The sequence below is a fragment of the Heterocephalus glaber genome, unplaced genomic scaffold (assembly GCF_053883595.1).
Source record: "Heterocephalus glaber isolate CG9 unplaced genomic scaffold, H.glaber_assembly_v1.0 deba00001689, whole genome shotgun sequence".
Classification (NCBI taxonomy): domain Eukaryota; kingdom Metazoa; phylum Chordata; class Mammalia; order Rodentia; family Bathyergidae; genus Heterocephalus; species Heterocephalus glaber.
In genome coordinates, this window is record NW_028258414.1 from 12,246,627 (window position 1) to 12,262,682 (window position 16,056).

General features: G+C 39.0%; 1 protein-coding gene across 3 annotated transcripts in view; it reads right to left on the reverse strand.

The window, feature by feature from the left end:
• The window catches only part of Larp6 (La ribonucleoprotein 6, translational regulator), a 34,492-nt gene that overhangs the window by 13,634 nt on the left and 4,802 nt on the right, over positions 1-16,056 (reverse strand). For 2 of the 3 annotated variants that reach the window (XM_004855551.3, XM_004855552.3), the window contains exon 2: positions 124-340. The exons of the other annotated variant lie outside the window; for it this stretch is intronic. In XM_004855551.3, coding sequence (XP_004855608.2) covers positions 124-340 — 217 coding nt within the window. The remainder of the gene's footprint in view (positions 1-123; positions 341-16,056) is intronic. 3 annotated transcript variants of the gene reach the window in all.

The following is a 16,056-nucleotide window of genomic DNA, read 5'->3' on the forward strand; positions in this document are numbered from 1 at the left end:
TCATTGCTGAGGCTTAAGATTTAGTAAAAAAAATTGCTAGTCATCAGGCATCAAGGAGTAAAAATTGTTTGATGCCACCCAAGCACCCCTGTCATCCCAGAAGCAGCTGCCAAGATGCCTCACCTTCTTGAAGGAGGTGAGCAGCTTGACGCTCACATAGCCCATCTTGTTCCGCCGAACGTGCTTCAGCAGAAAGGCGTCCTTCTCCAGGTTTTCATCAGAGAAGTAGAATTCTATCTGATCCACCAGCTTCCTGATGAGTTCCTCATCTGGGGGTTTCCACTCCTGCTCCAGATCCTCACGCTCATTCTCACCCCCACTTGTTGTGGCACCACTGAGACTGGAAGAAGACAGTGAGTTACAAGAGGAACCATGTCCCTCCTGAATTCCTGTGTAGTCTCCTAGCCCCGGGAGCTCAGAAGGTGGCCTGAATTGGAGACAGGGTCATTGCAGATGGATTAGTCAAGATGTCACAGTGGATATTGTTGGCCCTAATCCAATACAATTGGGGTCTTTATAAAAAAGGGATTGGGAGCACAGACACGCATAGGAGAAGCCTGTGGGAAGATGAAGGTAGAGGACAGGGTAACGCAGCAGAAACCAAGGAACGCCACAGACTACAACCAGAGACCAGGGAGAAGCCGGGAATGGATCCTTCCCCAGGACCTGGAGAGGCACAAGGCCAGCTGATCTCTGATTTCAGACTTCCGGTCTCCAGAACCACCAGATGAGACATCTCTGCTGTTCTAAAGCACCTTGCTTGTGGCTCTTTGTGACAGCAGCCCTAAGAAATTACAATGGACAAGCCTGAGTGGACCCCTCAGGAGGAGTGATTACATGTCCCTAACCACCTAAGCAATCAAGGTTTTGTTTCTAACCAGTATAGAAGATCCTTAAAATAATAACACCACTACCTACATTTATGTGGCGCTCTGTGAGAAGAGCAACCTGATCTTTGAACAAGATCCTCCAAACCTGCTAAAAACACAAACTGGATTTCTTAGCTGGTTGGGGGAATGAAGCTTCTCCCTTTGTGGCCAAGTGATCACCTCTGATAGATCCAGTTCAGATGTCACAGTGTAGAGTCGAACACAGGTGCTTGGGGAATATGTACATTTAGCAACTGGAAAAAGAAGAGACCAAAAGGCCAGTCAAATGGGGAGAAGAATCAGACTTTTTAAAAGTTACCTAAGCCCCAGGGGGTCAGAGAGTATCAAGAAGAAGATGGCAATGCCAAAGACCCACCTGAAAAACAGCTACACAGGTGCACAAGCAACAGCCAGAGGCCCACCTCAATACCATTGGTAAGTTCACACAGATCCCAGCAGCAAGCTGGTGTGGACCAGAGCAGCACGGCTGCAGGCAGGTCCACCCAGGGCCCTGCCCTGACTCTAGCCTCTTGGGCCCACAGGCCCCAGCCAAAGGCCCACCTGGAAAAGAGCTGCACAGGCACACAAGCAACAGCCAGAGGCCTGCCCAGATTCAATCCCTAAGTGCTCGCAGATCCTAGCCAGAAGCCCGCTCAGACAGCAGCTACTGGGGTGCACAGTCCCCATCCGAAGGCCCTCCCAGAAAACAGCTACACAGATGGGCAGGCACCAGCCAGAGGCATACCTAAATACCATCCCAAGTGTACAAAGGGCCCACTCAGAACCCCGCCTGGACAACAGGATAGCACAGGGATCCAGAAGGCCTCCAATCTGAACCCAGGAATTGGTGCAGTGGTAAGCAGCAGAGAAGAGGCTGCTCGGTGGCTTCCTGAGAATTCAAGACCACTGGGTGAGCAAAAAGTTGCCTCAACAAAGGCGCAGCAGTCTGCATCTACTGAAATGAGAAGACACATAAATAAGTCTCAAAGCCAGACTTCCAGAACACCTAAGGCAACCCCAAAGATCAATGAGATGTAACAATCTGATACTCAACCACCTGGACTCCCTGAACTGGCAATGAAAGAGGATCTTGAAAAAAATGAGATCAGAAATAATTTAGACATAACAACAGAGATTGTGTCCATAGTGCAAGTTATGATTAATAAATCTAGAGAGGATACAAATTTTAAAAAATAGAGGACCTAAGGAATATGATGGAATCCCAACATAGGAAACACATGGAATCCATACAACAGATGCAAACATTTCCAGGAGATTAAAAACTCCATTGAAAGTTTATGTAGCCAAATAAGCCAATGTGAGGACAGAATATCAGATATAGACAACAGGACTGCAATTAGTGACCAGGAAAAGAAATATTTCTTAAAAAATAGTAAGGGACTATAAGAAATCAATCCAGCAGCTGCTAGATGATGCAAAGAAGAATAACATAAGACTGATAGGAGTCCACAAAAAAGCAGGAGAAAGTACAAATGACATTAAAAAAACTGTTCACAGAAGTAATACTAGAAAACTTCCCAAGCAGTGGAAAAGAACTTGACATACAAATAAGTGAGGCATATAGGACTCCAACTAGCCTTGATCAAAAAAAAAAAAAATCTACACATAGGCATATAATAGTTAAGTTTCCAGAAACCCAATAGAAGAACAAAATTCTACAAGCAGTTAGAGAAAAGAAACAAATCACATACAAAGGAAAGCCCCATCAGAATCACAGCAGACTTCTCAACCCAAACCCTCAAGGCAAGAAGAGCTTGGAGTGACGTATTTCAACCCCTAAAAAAACAACCTCCAACCCAGATTGATGTACCCTGCAAAAGTATCTTTCAAAATTGATGGAGAAATAAGATACTTTCATGACAAAGAGCACTTTAGGAACTTCATGAATACCAAACCAGCACTCCAAAAAATTACAAACAATACCCTAGGAAAAGACAATGAGGATCACAACACCAGGAAGCCCAGCAGAATGAATCCATCAGGAAGGACAAGAAATTAAATGCAAAGGGGGAGAATCCAATAACAGGAAAAGGTCATGACAAGGATAAGTCCATACATATCAGTTATAACCATCATTGTTAACAGTCTCAATTCACCAATAAAAAGAAATGAACTAGCAGAATGGGTCAAGAAGCAAGACTCAACAATATGCTGCACACAAGAAACACACTTAATTCAAAAAGAAACTCATAGAGTGAAAGTAAAAGGGTAGAAAAAAATCCTCCATGGGACAGGAACCTGAAAAAAAGCAGAAGTAGCTATTCTCTTTGCAGATCAAGTGGTTAACAAATCAACACTGATTAAGACAGACAAAGGACACTACATCCTTGTAAAGGGAACAATCCAAGAGGAAGAGATGACAATCATAAATATACATGCACCAAGTACTAGTGCATCCAGCTATATAAAATAAATATGAACAGACATAAAAACTCAAATAAACACTAATACAATAGTAGCAGGGGACCTCAATACCCTACTGTCACAAACAGATACATCAACTAGACAGAAAATAAACAACAAAATACTAGAACTCAAATTCTTGAACAAATGAACTTAACAGATGATTACAGAGTGTTCCACTCCATAAAATCACAATACACATTCTTTTTGGCTGCACAAGGGTTGTTCTCCAAAATAGATCACCTACTTGCTCATAGAACATGTTTAAGTAAGTGCAAAGGAATTGAAGTTATCCCCTGTATATTATCAGAACATAGTGCAATGAAATTGGAGATCAACAGCAAAAGAAACTGCAAGAATTTCATAAACACATGGAAATTGAACAACACACTTCTGAATAACCAATGGGTCACAGAGGAAATTAAAGAAGAAATCAGTTCCTACAATTAAATGACAATGTCAATACAACGTACTGGAATCTATGGGACACATTGAAAGCAGTCTTATGAGGGAAATTCATGGCAGTAAATACTCATGTTAGGAAAACAGAGCAAGCCCAATTAAACAACCTGCTGCTGAACCTCAAGCTTCTAGAAAAAGAAGAGCAGGACAAACCCAAAGCTCATACAAGGGAGGAAATTATAAAGACTGAGCAGAAATCAATGCAATGGAGACTAAGAGAACAATAAAAAAAGAATCAGTGAAGCCAAGAGTTGGTTCTTTGAAAGAATAAACAAAATTGACAAACCCTTAGCCAACCTTATCAGAAAAAGGAAAGAAAAAGCCCAAATCCATGCAATTAGGAATGAAAAGAGTGAAATTACAATGGGCCCAGCAGAAATCCAGAGGATCATCAATACCTTTGAGAATCTATATGCCAATAAGATTGAAAACACAGAAGAAATGGACAGATTCCTAGATATGTATGAATTACCAAAGTTGAACAAAGAAGACCTAAAAATTCTAAACAACCCAATATCAATCAATGAAATTGAAAACGTAATTAAAAACTTACAACTATGAAAATCCCAGGTCCTCGTGGCTTCACTGCTGAATTCTACAAGACATTTAGAGAAGAGCTATTGCCAACAGTGTTTAAACTCTTCAACAAAATTGAAAGGGAAGCAATACTCTCAAATTCATTCCAGGAAGCAAGCATCACTTTGATCCCCAAACCGAGAAAGACCCAACCGAAAAAGAGAACTGTAGGTCAGTCTCACTAATGAACATAGATACAAAAATCCTCAATAAGATACTGGCAAATAGAATTCAGAACATCATCAAAAAGATCATACACCCTGACCACATGGGATTCATCCCAGGATGCAGGGATGGTTCAACATACACAAGAACAATAATGTAATGCACTATATTAATAGAACCAAGGAAAAAAACTATATGATCATCTCAATAGATACAGAAAAAGCATTTGACAAAATCCAACACACATTTATGATAAAAACTCTACAAATAATTGGAATAGATGGTCTCCACTTCAACCTAATAAGAGCCATCTATGAAAAAACAACAGCCAATATCATACTAAATGGTCAAAAACTGAAACCCTTCACACTAAAGTCAGGAACAAGACAGGGATGTCCATTATCACCACTCCTGTTCAATACAGTTTTGGAAACATTAGCCACAGGAATTGGACAAGAGAAAGAAATAAAAGGAATAAGCATAGGAAATGAAGAAGTTAAATTGTCATTATTTGCTCTCATCATTATATGATACTCTCTTTAGAAGGCCGCACAAACTCCACCAAAAGTCTTCTAGACTTAATAACCAAATTCAGTAAAGCAGCTGGATACAAGGTCAACACACAAAAATCAATAGCTTTCCTCTACATGAACAACAGACTCACTGAAAGAGGAACTGGAGAAACAACTGCCTTCAAAATAGCATCCAAAAAACTGAAATACGTAGGAATCAACCTAACAAAAGAAATCAAAGACCTCTTCTCTAAAAACTATAGCACTCTGAAAAAAAGAGATCAAAGAGGATATCAGAAAATGGAACCAACATAGTGGAAATGGCCCTACTTCCAAAACTGCTATATAGATTCAATGCAATCCCAATTGAAATTCCAACAGCATACTTCAAAGACCTTGAGAAAACAATCCAAAAATTCATTTGGAACTAGAAGAGACCTAGAATAGCAAAAGCAATTCTAGGCAATAAAGACAAGGTAGGGAGTATCACAATCCCCAACTTGAAAGTGTACTACAAAGCTACTGTGATAAAAATAGCATAGTACTGCAAAGAAACAGACCTGAGGACCAGTGGAACAGATTGAAGATGCAAAAACAACTCCAGACACACTCAGCCACCTCATCTTTGACAAAGAGCCAAACACCTTCAATGAAGGAAAGATAGTCTCTTTAATATATGATGCTGGAAAAATTGAGTTTCAACTTGCCAAAGATGAAAACTAGACCTATACCTCTCACCTTGCACCAAACTAAAATAAAAATTGATTAAAGACATAAACATTAAAACAGAAACACTAAACCAGCTGGAAGATAGGTTAAGTAGAACTCTTGAAGACATTGGCGTAAGAAAAGATTTCATGAACAAAACCTCAGTTGCCCGTGAGCTAGCACAATCAACAAGTGGGATCTCTTATTAGAACGCTTCTGCACAGCAAGAGAAACCAGCAAAAGTGTGAAGAGACACCCCACAATGTGGGAAAAATTTTTTCCCAGCTGTTCCTCACACAAAGGTCTACAATCTAGAATACATAAAGAACTTTAAAAAATCAGACCTCCCAAATGTAAAGACCCAATCCAAAAATGGGCATCTGAAATGTACAGACATTTCTCAGACAAAGAAGGAGAAACAGCAAATAAACATGAAAAAATGCTCAACATCACTGGTCATTGAAGAGATGCAAATGAAAACAATGCTGAGATTCCACTCATCCTAGAAAGAATGGCTGCTATCATGAAATCAACCAATAACAAATGCTGCTGCGGTTGTGGGGAAAAAGGAACCCTTCTCCACTGTTGGTGGGAGTGTAGACTGGTGCAACCATTGTGGAAATCAGTTTGGAGATATCTCAAACAACTAGGATTAGAGGTCCCATTTGGCCCAGCGGTTCTCCTGCTTCTTCCCAAAAGAATTCTTCTCAAAAGAATTAAAAGAATCATACCACAGTGATATATGTGCACCCATGTTCATAGCAGCACAGTTTGCAATAGCTAAAACTTGGAAGTAGCCCAATTGCCCATCAACTGGAGACTGCATAAAGAAAATGTGGTTTTTTAATAAAATGGAGTACTATTCAGCCATAAAGAATGAGCAATTAGAGACATTTATAGCTAAATGGGTGCACATTGAGGTGATACTTTTAAGTGAAATAAATAGGACAGGCTTGTGTAAATACCGAATAGTTTCCCTGGTGTGAGAAACTGAAAGTGTAAATAAGGACTAAAAGGTATAACAGATAATGTGAAATAGGAAGAAAAGGGGCAAAGGGGAAGGGGAATTGGGAGGGCTGGGAAAAGGAAAGAAGGGAGTGGAATTAATATGAGAAAAGGAAATAATGGAAACAAAGTCTTTGTAAATAAGGAGGGGTGGAAGGGTTGAAGGGAGGGCAGGGGAAGGGGGAAAAATAAGAACCAAGATAGATTATGTACGGGTACAAATTTCCAATGATGAATGTCATTATATTGTATACCTAAAATGTATCAATAAACTTAATTTTTAAAAAGGAAGAAAGTGGCAAACTATGTCAGGCCCAACAGCAGGCAAGAGGATGGAGACAGAGAAGAGGTACCTGTAGGAGCAAAAAGCTCTTTGTCAGATGTCCAGAAGTACAGAAAAGCTGAGGTGCACAGGGGAAGTCTGGACATGCCTGACTGAGTGAACCTCATCTTCTCAGCCCAGTCTGGGCCAGAATGACCTCCCAGCAGTGAAGCAGTCATGGCAGACCTAGGGTGAATAGAAGACTCCAGAACAGGATTAGGACAGCTGGAGGGTCACACTGCCCTCCTTCCACCTTGCCTTTGGGTTTTTGTGGCTGTTGCTGTTTTGTTTTTGGGGTACTGGCAATTGTCCATCATGTTCATGAGTTTCCCTTTCATCACAGTATCAAGGGCTCTATTAGGGGGTAGGACTTAGTGGTCTGAAGGTCTTTATGGTACTTCCGTCACCTCAGATATATGAGCCATTTGTATTAAGTGAGATCATTTCGCCAATAGTTCTGAGTCCACTCAAAACTCTTCATTGGTTATTATGCACCCCACTCTACCCTTGCTATTTACTGACATCCTCATCATCTGCGCTTCCTCATCAGAATCCCCTATGCATCTTATGTGGTATATCCTCCACTCATGTTCTATTTTTTTGTCCTGCTTTGTTTTTGAGTCAGGTTCTCACTATGTAGCCCAGGCTGGCCTTAAACTCATATCAATCCTCCTGACTCGGCCTCTCGAGTTCTGGGATTACAGGTGTGCACCACCACACCCAGCTGCTTCTTCTTTTTTTTTTTTTTCCTTAATTTTTTTAAATCAACATTGTGCTAATCCTAAAACTGGATAAAGATAATAGAAGAGAAAGGTATGAACATAGATAGAAATTTGTTTAACAAAACAAACTCTTAGAAGTCAGATCTGGCAGGATGTAGAAAGTGGTTTTATTATAGGGATGGCAGTGTTGGTTCAGCATTGGAAGAGCCACCCCCAAAAGTCATCATTTTAACAGAGGAAAGGAGAAAGCCATATGACCCTATGACTAGTTGGAGAAAGAGTATTGGACTAAATTCTACAGCTGTTCATGGTAAAAGCTATCAAGAGACTAGAAGTAGAACAGAACCTTCTCAACAGATCAAAGACATGTACTCCATACTTCCAACAAAAACTCCTATGAATGGAGATGATACAATGCTTTCTCCCTAAAGTGGGGAACAAGGGCATATATGCCTACTCTTCATCTGTCCATTAGACTTTGAAACATAGGTCTAAACCAAAACAGTCTGGCAATAAAATGACCCAACCAGGATAGGATTGGCATGGCAGAAGCAAAATCTTTATATGTAGATGAAATGATCATCTACAGAGGAAATACTAAGAAATCTCTAGGAGCCCCTAGAACTTGTACTTGAATTTAGCAGGATTAGAAAACACAAGGTATATATAAAAATTGAGGTCTGTGTATACTTGCTATAAATGAAGAACCGTATATTGAAATTTAAAAGTTATGTAGGAGTACAAAGGACCTAGAAAAGTAAAATGAAAAGAATGTGTTGGAAGCCATTTAGTACCTAATTTTAAGACGTCTTCTAAAGCTACAGTAATCAAGGAAGTGTTGGTGTAAGGAAAGACATATAAATCATTTGAATAAAACAGAAAATCTAGAAATAGAACCACATATATATGGTCCACTGAGTTTTGAAAGATTATTTAACATTAGCATTTTATAGAATATAAACTCGATTCAAGAGCCGAGGAAGTGATAGTGTCTTCAGCAAACGGCACTAGAACACCTGGTATCCGTATATAAAAAATTAACCTCAACCCTTGTTTTCCACACATGAAAATAACTTGAAGGGATCTAAGAACCTAAATAAGAAAGCCTAAAAGTATAAAACTTTAAGAAGAAATTATAAAGGAAAATATTTATGAATTCAGGGTAGGCAAGAACTACCTAGGATACAAAAAACATGACGTATAAAAGAAAAAAATTGATAAATGAGATTCCATCAAAATTTGGAACTTTAAATGACATCATTAAAATGAAAAGTAGTCCTTAAACAGACCATATTTACAATGCATATAACCTATGAGCAGAATATATAAAGAATTCTTAGAGCTCATTAATAGACAACCCAATTAAAATGTAGACATAAGAAGATGATAAATAGCCAGTATAGCACAAGGAATGGTGTGCAACTCTAGAATCAGAAAAATACTAATCAGTACAATAATAAGATTGAATTATACTGGGGGAGGGATTTAGCTCAGTGGTTCCACTGCCTGCCTCACAAGCGTAAGGACCCGAGTTTGATCTCCGGTACCAAAAAAAAAAAAAAAAAGATTGAATTATACACTCATTAGGGAGATGAAGTCAAAAGTTTTAAAAGCCTTGTCATGACTTTCTCTTTCTGTTGGATTCTCCCCCTTTGCGTTTAATTTGTCACGCCCAATGGATTCATTCTGCTGGGTTTCCTGGGGTTGTGATCCTCATCGTCTTTTCCTAGGGTATTGTCTAAAATTTTTTGGAGTGCCGGTTTGGTATTCATGAAGTTCCTGAGGTGCTCTTTGTCATGAAAGTATCTTATTTCTCCATCAATTTTGAAAGATACTTTTTGCAGGGTACATCAATCTGGGTTGGAGGCTGTTTTCCTTTAGGGGTTGAAATACGTCACTCCAAGCTCTTCTTGCCTTGAGGGTTTGGGTTGAGAAGTCTGCTGTGATTCTGATGGGCTTTCCTTTGTATGTGATTTGTTTCTTTTCTCTCACTGCTTGTAGAATTTTGTTCTTCTGTTGGATTTCTGGAATCCTAACTATTATATGCCTATGTGTAGATTTTTTTTGATTAAGGCTAGCTGGAGTCCTATATGCCTCACTTATCTGTATGTCAAGTTCTTTTCCTCTGCTTGGGAAGTTTTCTGCCATCACTTCTGTGAACAGTTTTTTTATGTCATCTGCACTCTCTCCTCTTTCTTCATTGACTCTAATCAGTCTTATGTTATTCTTCTTTGCATCGTCTAGCAGCTGCTGGGTTGATTTCTCACGGTCCCTTACAATTTTAAAGCAATTTGTCTTTTCCTCCTCACTAACTGCAATCTTAACTTCTATATGTGAAATTCTATCCTCACATTGGTTCATTCTGCTGCGCAGACTTTCAATGGAGTTTTTAATCTCTTGGAAATCTGTTTGTATCTGTTTTATGGATTCCATTTGTTTCCTATGTTGGGATTCCATCATGTTCCTCAGATCCTCTATGTTTTTATCTGTATCCTCTCTAGATTTATTAATCATGTCTTGCACCATGAGCAAAATCTTTGCTGTTATCTGAGTAATTATTTCTGATTTCATTTTTCCCAGATCCTCTTTTGTTGCCGGTTCAGAGAGTCCAGGTGGTTGAGTATCAGAGTGTTCCATCTTGTTTCTCTTTGGGGTTGCTGTAGGTGATCTGGGAGTCTGTTTTTGAGGCTTGTTTATGTGTCTTCTCATTTCCCCGGGGGTGGGGTGCTTCTGGCACCCACGTGGCTCACCTCTGCCCTAGGAGCTTGGGATGGCAGTGGGGGAGCTTCCTTCCAGGTGCTGGGACTGGCTGAGCTTCACTCCCCTAGGAGCCTGGGATAGAGCCGGGGAGCTTCCTTCTGAGTGCTGGGGCCAGCTCACCTTCTTGGCCCTAGGAGCTTGGGATGGCAGCGGGGGAGCTTCCTTCCGGGTGCTGGGACCAGCTGAGCTTCACTGCCCTAGGAGCCTCCCGGCTTCTGTGTCCTATTGTATAAGTGAGGATTTTGGGTCACTTACGTCCAAAGCACCTTCTTCCAATTTTTAAAATTTTAGTTTCAATTCTTCTGCTAACCTTCTACTTGTTTTCAAATAATACATTTAAAATGGTTTCTTATTCCATCAATATTAATGTTTTTCAATTATTCCTCACTATGCAAATATGCATATTCCTGTCCTACCTCTCTTTCTATTCCCAGCCTTCTAATTTTTTTCCACTTTCTAAATTCTATCAGTTATAATTTTATTTCATTTTGTCATGTTCATAATATAGCATTCTCTTCTATAACTAATCTTCCATGCTTTGTCTACAGATAGATACTAAAGGGTGAAAAGTCAATTTTGTTTTATTATCATGACTATGTAAACATGTTCCCTTTAGAACTAAGTCATTTGCTAAGATTCTATTTCTTCTCTTTAGGTTCTATCAGTTGATGACCACCAGAATTGAACTTCTATGCTTGTCTTTGCTTTTGTCTCTGCTTTACATGCTAAGAATTTTCACCAGCATTATCTTCCAACTTTCCTAGAGAATTTTAACATTTTAGTGGTTATGTATGTAGCCCTTAAGAACTTTTTTCGGTCCTCAGACTGTTCCCTTTTCAAGCCATCCTGTTGTTTTGTGGATGCAATATCTTAAATTCTCTCTCAGAGCACTTGTAAAACCTTTTTGTTTCCAATAACATCGACTCTGTTTCCTCCAGAGCCAGTTCTTCTGTTTAATTTTCCTGCCACTGATTTGCTTCATGTGACTGCTAATTCACTTCCTTCTTCAAGAACTCCAATAAACTTGCTTTTTGAAGTTTTAGATTTAGATTAGAAAAGTTGTAAAAATAATACAGAGAGTTCCCATATACCTCACACTAGCCTTGCCTATTATTAATATATTAGTATGGTACATTTATTACTTTGAATGAATGAATAATTATACCTTATTATTATTATTAGCTAAAGCCTATAATTTATTCAGATTTATTTCATTTTCACCTAAAGCATCCCATCCAGGACAGCACACTATATTTAGTCATCACATCTCCTTAGCCTCCTCTGGGCTGTGAGTTTCTCACTTTCCCCCCCCTTTTTTTGGTACCAGAGATTGAACTTGGGACCTTGTGCTTGCAAGGCAGGTGCTGGAACCACTGAGCTAAATCCCCGGCCCCACACTTTCCCCACTTTTGATGACCTTACACTATTGAGAAATACTGGTGAGGTAGTCTGTAGAATGTGCTTCAATGGGGATTTTGCTGATGTCTCTGCCATGATTACACTAAGGTTACAGAATTTGGGGATGGTGGGCCATAGAGATAAAGTTCCATTCTCAGCATATTAGGGTACAAACTATCAACAAGACTTAGTGCTGTGGATGTTAACACTGAGCACCTGTCTGACGTAGTGTTTATCCAGTTTCTCTCCTGCAAAATTCCTCCTTTTCTTCTCTTTCAAACTGTATCTGTTGGAAGAAAATCAGTACACACAGCCTCCATGTAAAGAGGGAGGGTAAGCTCCACAGGTATTCATTTGGAAGAATGAAGGCTGGGGTTACCTTTTCTTGCTGGGTTAGGTGGGCTCCCACTGCAGTTCTGTCTTCCTACTGGTTTTCTTCCTGGGGGGCTTCTACCCAAATTGAGAGATGCACTTTGCAGCTGCCAGCTCTGTCTTAGCAGCCCAGAGCTCCATGGTGAGTTCACTCAATTCCTTTAAAAATAATCTTGTTTCTTCTCTCCGCCTTGAAAGCAAATGGTATGTTGCCCGCTACTTTCCACTGGCAGGCAGGGAGGCAGAGAAATGGTTCTAAAGGAAGAATTTAAATTATCTCTCAGATATTTGCACCTCTTTTTATTCTGGCATCCTTCCTATATTTCCCAACCAGAGCCTTTCCAGGGTTCTGTCTCCCCACCTCCTACCACCTCCTGTGTTGTATTTTGGGCTACAGCCTCCTCCACTTTGTGCCATTTTACATATTTTGAAGAACAACTATAATGTCACTGCTGTATTTTAATATTACTATGACTAATAGAAGGTTCTCTGTTGCCTACTAAATAAAATCTAAAGCCCTTAACTCCAAATTCAGATGCACTTAGAAGCTGACTACCTAGCTTCCAAACTTATTTCCATTTCCTTCCATATCCTCTGCCACAAGCAAACAGATTTACAGTTCGCTGTGTCACAAGCTTTCAGGATTCTATGCCTTTGTGAATTCTGTTCTCATCACTTGAGCGCCTTGCCCCCCACTCCCACCCCACTCAAGTTTAGATCTTGGCCACACATCTCAAAAGCAACTCTCCCAGGAAATCATTTCTATTTCTCCTAACACCTGCCTATGTTTGTATCATAGCTACTTGTGCACACACCTTATTAGAACCATAAACCCTATGTTAAGGGTAGGATTCACATTGGTTTCTTTCACCCTAGTACCATCTCAGAACCTTGCACATAGTGGGAGTTTAAAAAGTGTCAGCTAGCCAGGGATTTAGCTCAGTGGTTTTGCCACCTGCTGCGCAAGCACAAGGACCCAAGTTCAATCCCCGGTACCAAAAATAAATAAATAAATAAGTGTCAACAATATAAAGCAAATCGTTTCTAGTAGAGTCCTTTGAGGAAAGAAATATGGTGGCTGGTAAATACATAATGGGATTTTGAGGAGATCTTAAGGATGGTTGTTTTTTAAATCAACATTATAAACTGGGAAGGATGATGGGGTCTTTGTTAAAGCTATACATCTGCTAGAAATGGATCCAAAGGATGGAAATAAGGGGGTACATTGCAAAACAGATTATCAAGATCCATGGATCAGTGCTAAAACATTCATCACATTTCTAAATGATTTAGAGAAACATAAATTATTTTCACCATAAAACCTCCAAAGCTGCTTTTCTCATAAAATCTCAGGCTAATCTGGATACACTTACTCAGTAAGTAAATGCCACCCTACAAAAGGAAAATATCCACACTATAAGAGTAGAGATCTGAGATCTTCAATGTAACTTTAACCCAGAAATTTTTTCTTGGATTCATTGTCTGTCCTTCCAGATGGTCTAACATGGTGTTTTGGCCACCAACTCCAGGAAAATGATGGGTAGCAACAAAGACAGCATTTAGCACAAAGAAGAAACATCATTTATGATAAACACTAGGCTTCAGACCCATCTGTGAGGAGAAGTTACTTCTGACTCATCTCTAGAATAAGATAATGCATCAGAAATGGTTCAACAAGAGCAACCAAATTGATAATGTGATATAAAAACCTGAGGGCAGATTGAAAAGATAAAAATTCTGGGCCGGGCCTGTAGCTTGTCATTGAGCATTCCTCTGACATGCACCAGGCTCTGGGTTTGATTTCCAGCATCACACAAAAACAAAACTAAAGATTCTTCATTGAGGCAGATTGGAAACACTGAGGTGTGCTCTCAACTTTGGAAAAGGCACCACAGGAACCAGCACATTTCAATGACACCTGAAGAAGCCACATCCTGTACTTGAGTGGTCTACGAGTTTCTTATATATTTATTACAGAGATCATGAGCTTCCTCTCTGACCCTGACTTTCTAGTAATCTTCTAGGCCTTGGAAAAGGGGTCAGCTAGTTAATGTCCCTGCAGGTCTAAATAACTGTTGTGGTATGTAACAGAGACAATGTATGTAAAGCACTCTATTCCACATCTGGCACAAAACTGACATTAATGAGTGGAAACTTTCATTATCATCATCAAGAGAAGAAAGACAGGGTGCATGTAATGTCTCTGAAACAACACAGGGAGAAAGAAACCAAGGTGATTGGGCTTGGTAAGTGAAAAGCAGGTGTGCAGTGATTTTTATTATTCATAATAATGTTGGGTATTATAATTTGAATCATTTTGAAGCATTATAAAACAAAGCAAATTGTTAAGCCTCAGTATCATTTTTTCTCATCGTGATTTTTTCCCTTTGGATTTTCATGGACATTATTCACTTGAAAATATTTTTTTTCTTTTTAAAATTTTTCTTTATTTTATGAAAAAATAAAACAATTTCATAATCAAAAAGAGAATAACAATAGGTTTTATACTGTGTATGTAAACCAAATTGCTCTCATTTAGCTTTCTACTGAGATAAGGTGCAAACTTATTTATCTAATTAAGGTCTTAGATTTATAAATTCAAACCTTAGGAAGTGGGAGGTGCATGTTGAATCTATTCTTTGAAATGATGATACAGAAAATAATTTTAACAGCATTTTATTTATATTTATTTGACAAACATGAGCACCTGTCTTGTTTACCAATCTTTAGTGTTAAATATTTTCTTGAAACTAAAAACAAAGCAAGTAAATAAATATGTTAATGTTATTAGAAATCAGGATTTTCAAATAAAAAAGTAAAGAGCAAAAACCCTGTAATGCTAAATTTGAATTGGCATTATTAATATAAAATTGAAAGAATCTAAAAGTAATAATGCCCTAGGAGAAATTAGCATTTTTGTTTCAGACCTTGGTTTCTAAACACTTTCTCACCAGAATTTGAAAAACCATGGATTCCTGTGGAAATGGCTGGATTCCATGACTTGAATAGGAAAAATACAAACCGAAGCCTGGAATATCTAGTACCCAAAAGCAAGGAAGTGGTATAGACTAAGGGACATGATCCCAAAGGACGCACTGAAGAGAACTCAAAGAGCCTTCCCCAATCACATTATGGACATTTTCAGCAACAAAAATGATGACTTTAACTAATAATTACAAATGAGCTCATGAAAACCCATGGATGGGAAGAAGCAAGAGTTCAGCCTGTGGGAGGCTCCTCATTTAAAGTACAGTGATACCTCAGTTGTCCAATGGCTCCAAGCTCAGACTTTCCACTACTCTGACAGCAAAATTTGAAAAAAATCTGCTTGGTGTTGCTAACTTTGCTCAATAGTCAAACCAAAAATCGGACTTGAAAAAACCTATATAGCAGAAAGTGAGTCTCACCCTAGACACTAGGGTGACACTAGCTCTTGCCCAGAAAACATATAGTGCTTGTGATGGTGCATTAAAATATTCATCACTGTGCTTTTCTCTCTTTTTTTCCACTTTATTTGTGTAAAATATCGCAACTATGGCTCCTAAGAAAGCTAGTGATATCAGGAGTAAAGCTAAGAGGAAACTTGTGAGAACCACAATAGACTTAAAGAAAGAAATCATTATGTAATTTGTTAAAGTCCTGGAAACATGAATTTATAAGTTTAACTTTTGGGCCTCAGAACCAATTATTTGGTTTTTCCATTATGTCTTATGGGAAAAATACATTCAGTTCTCAAACTTTTCGATGTTTGAACATGAATT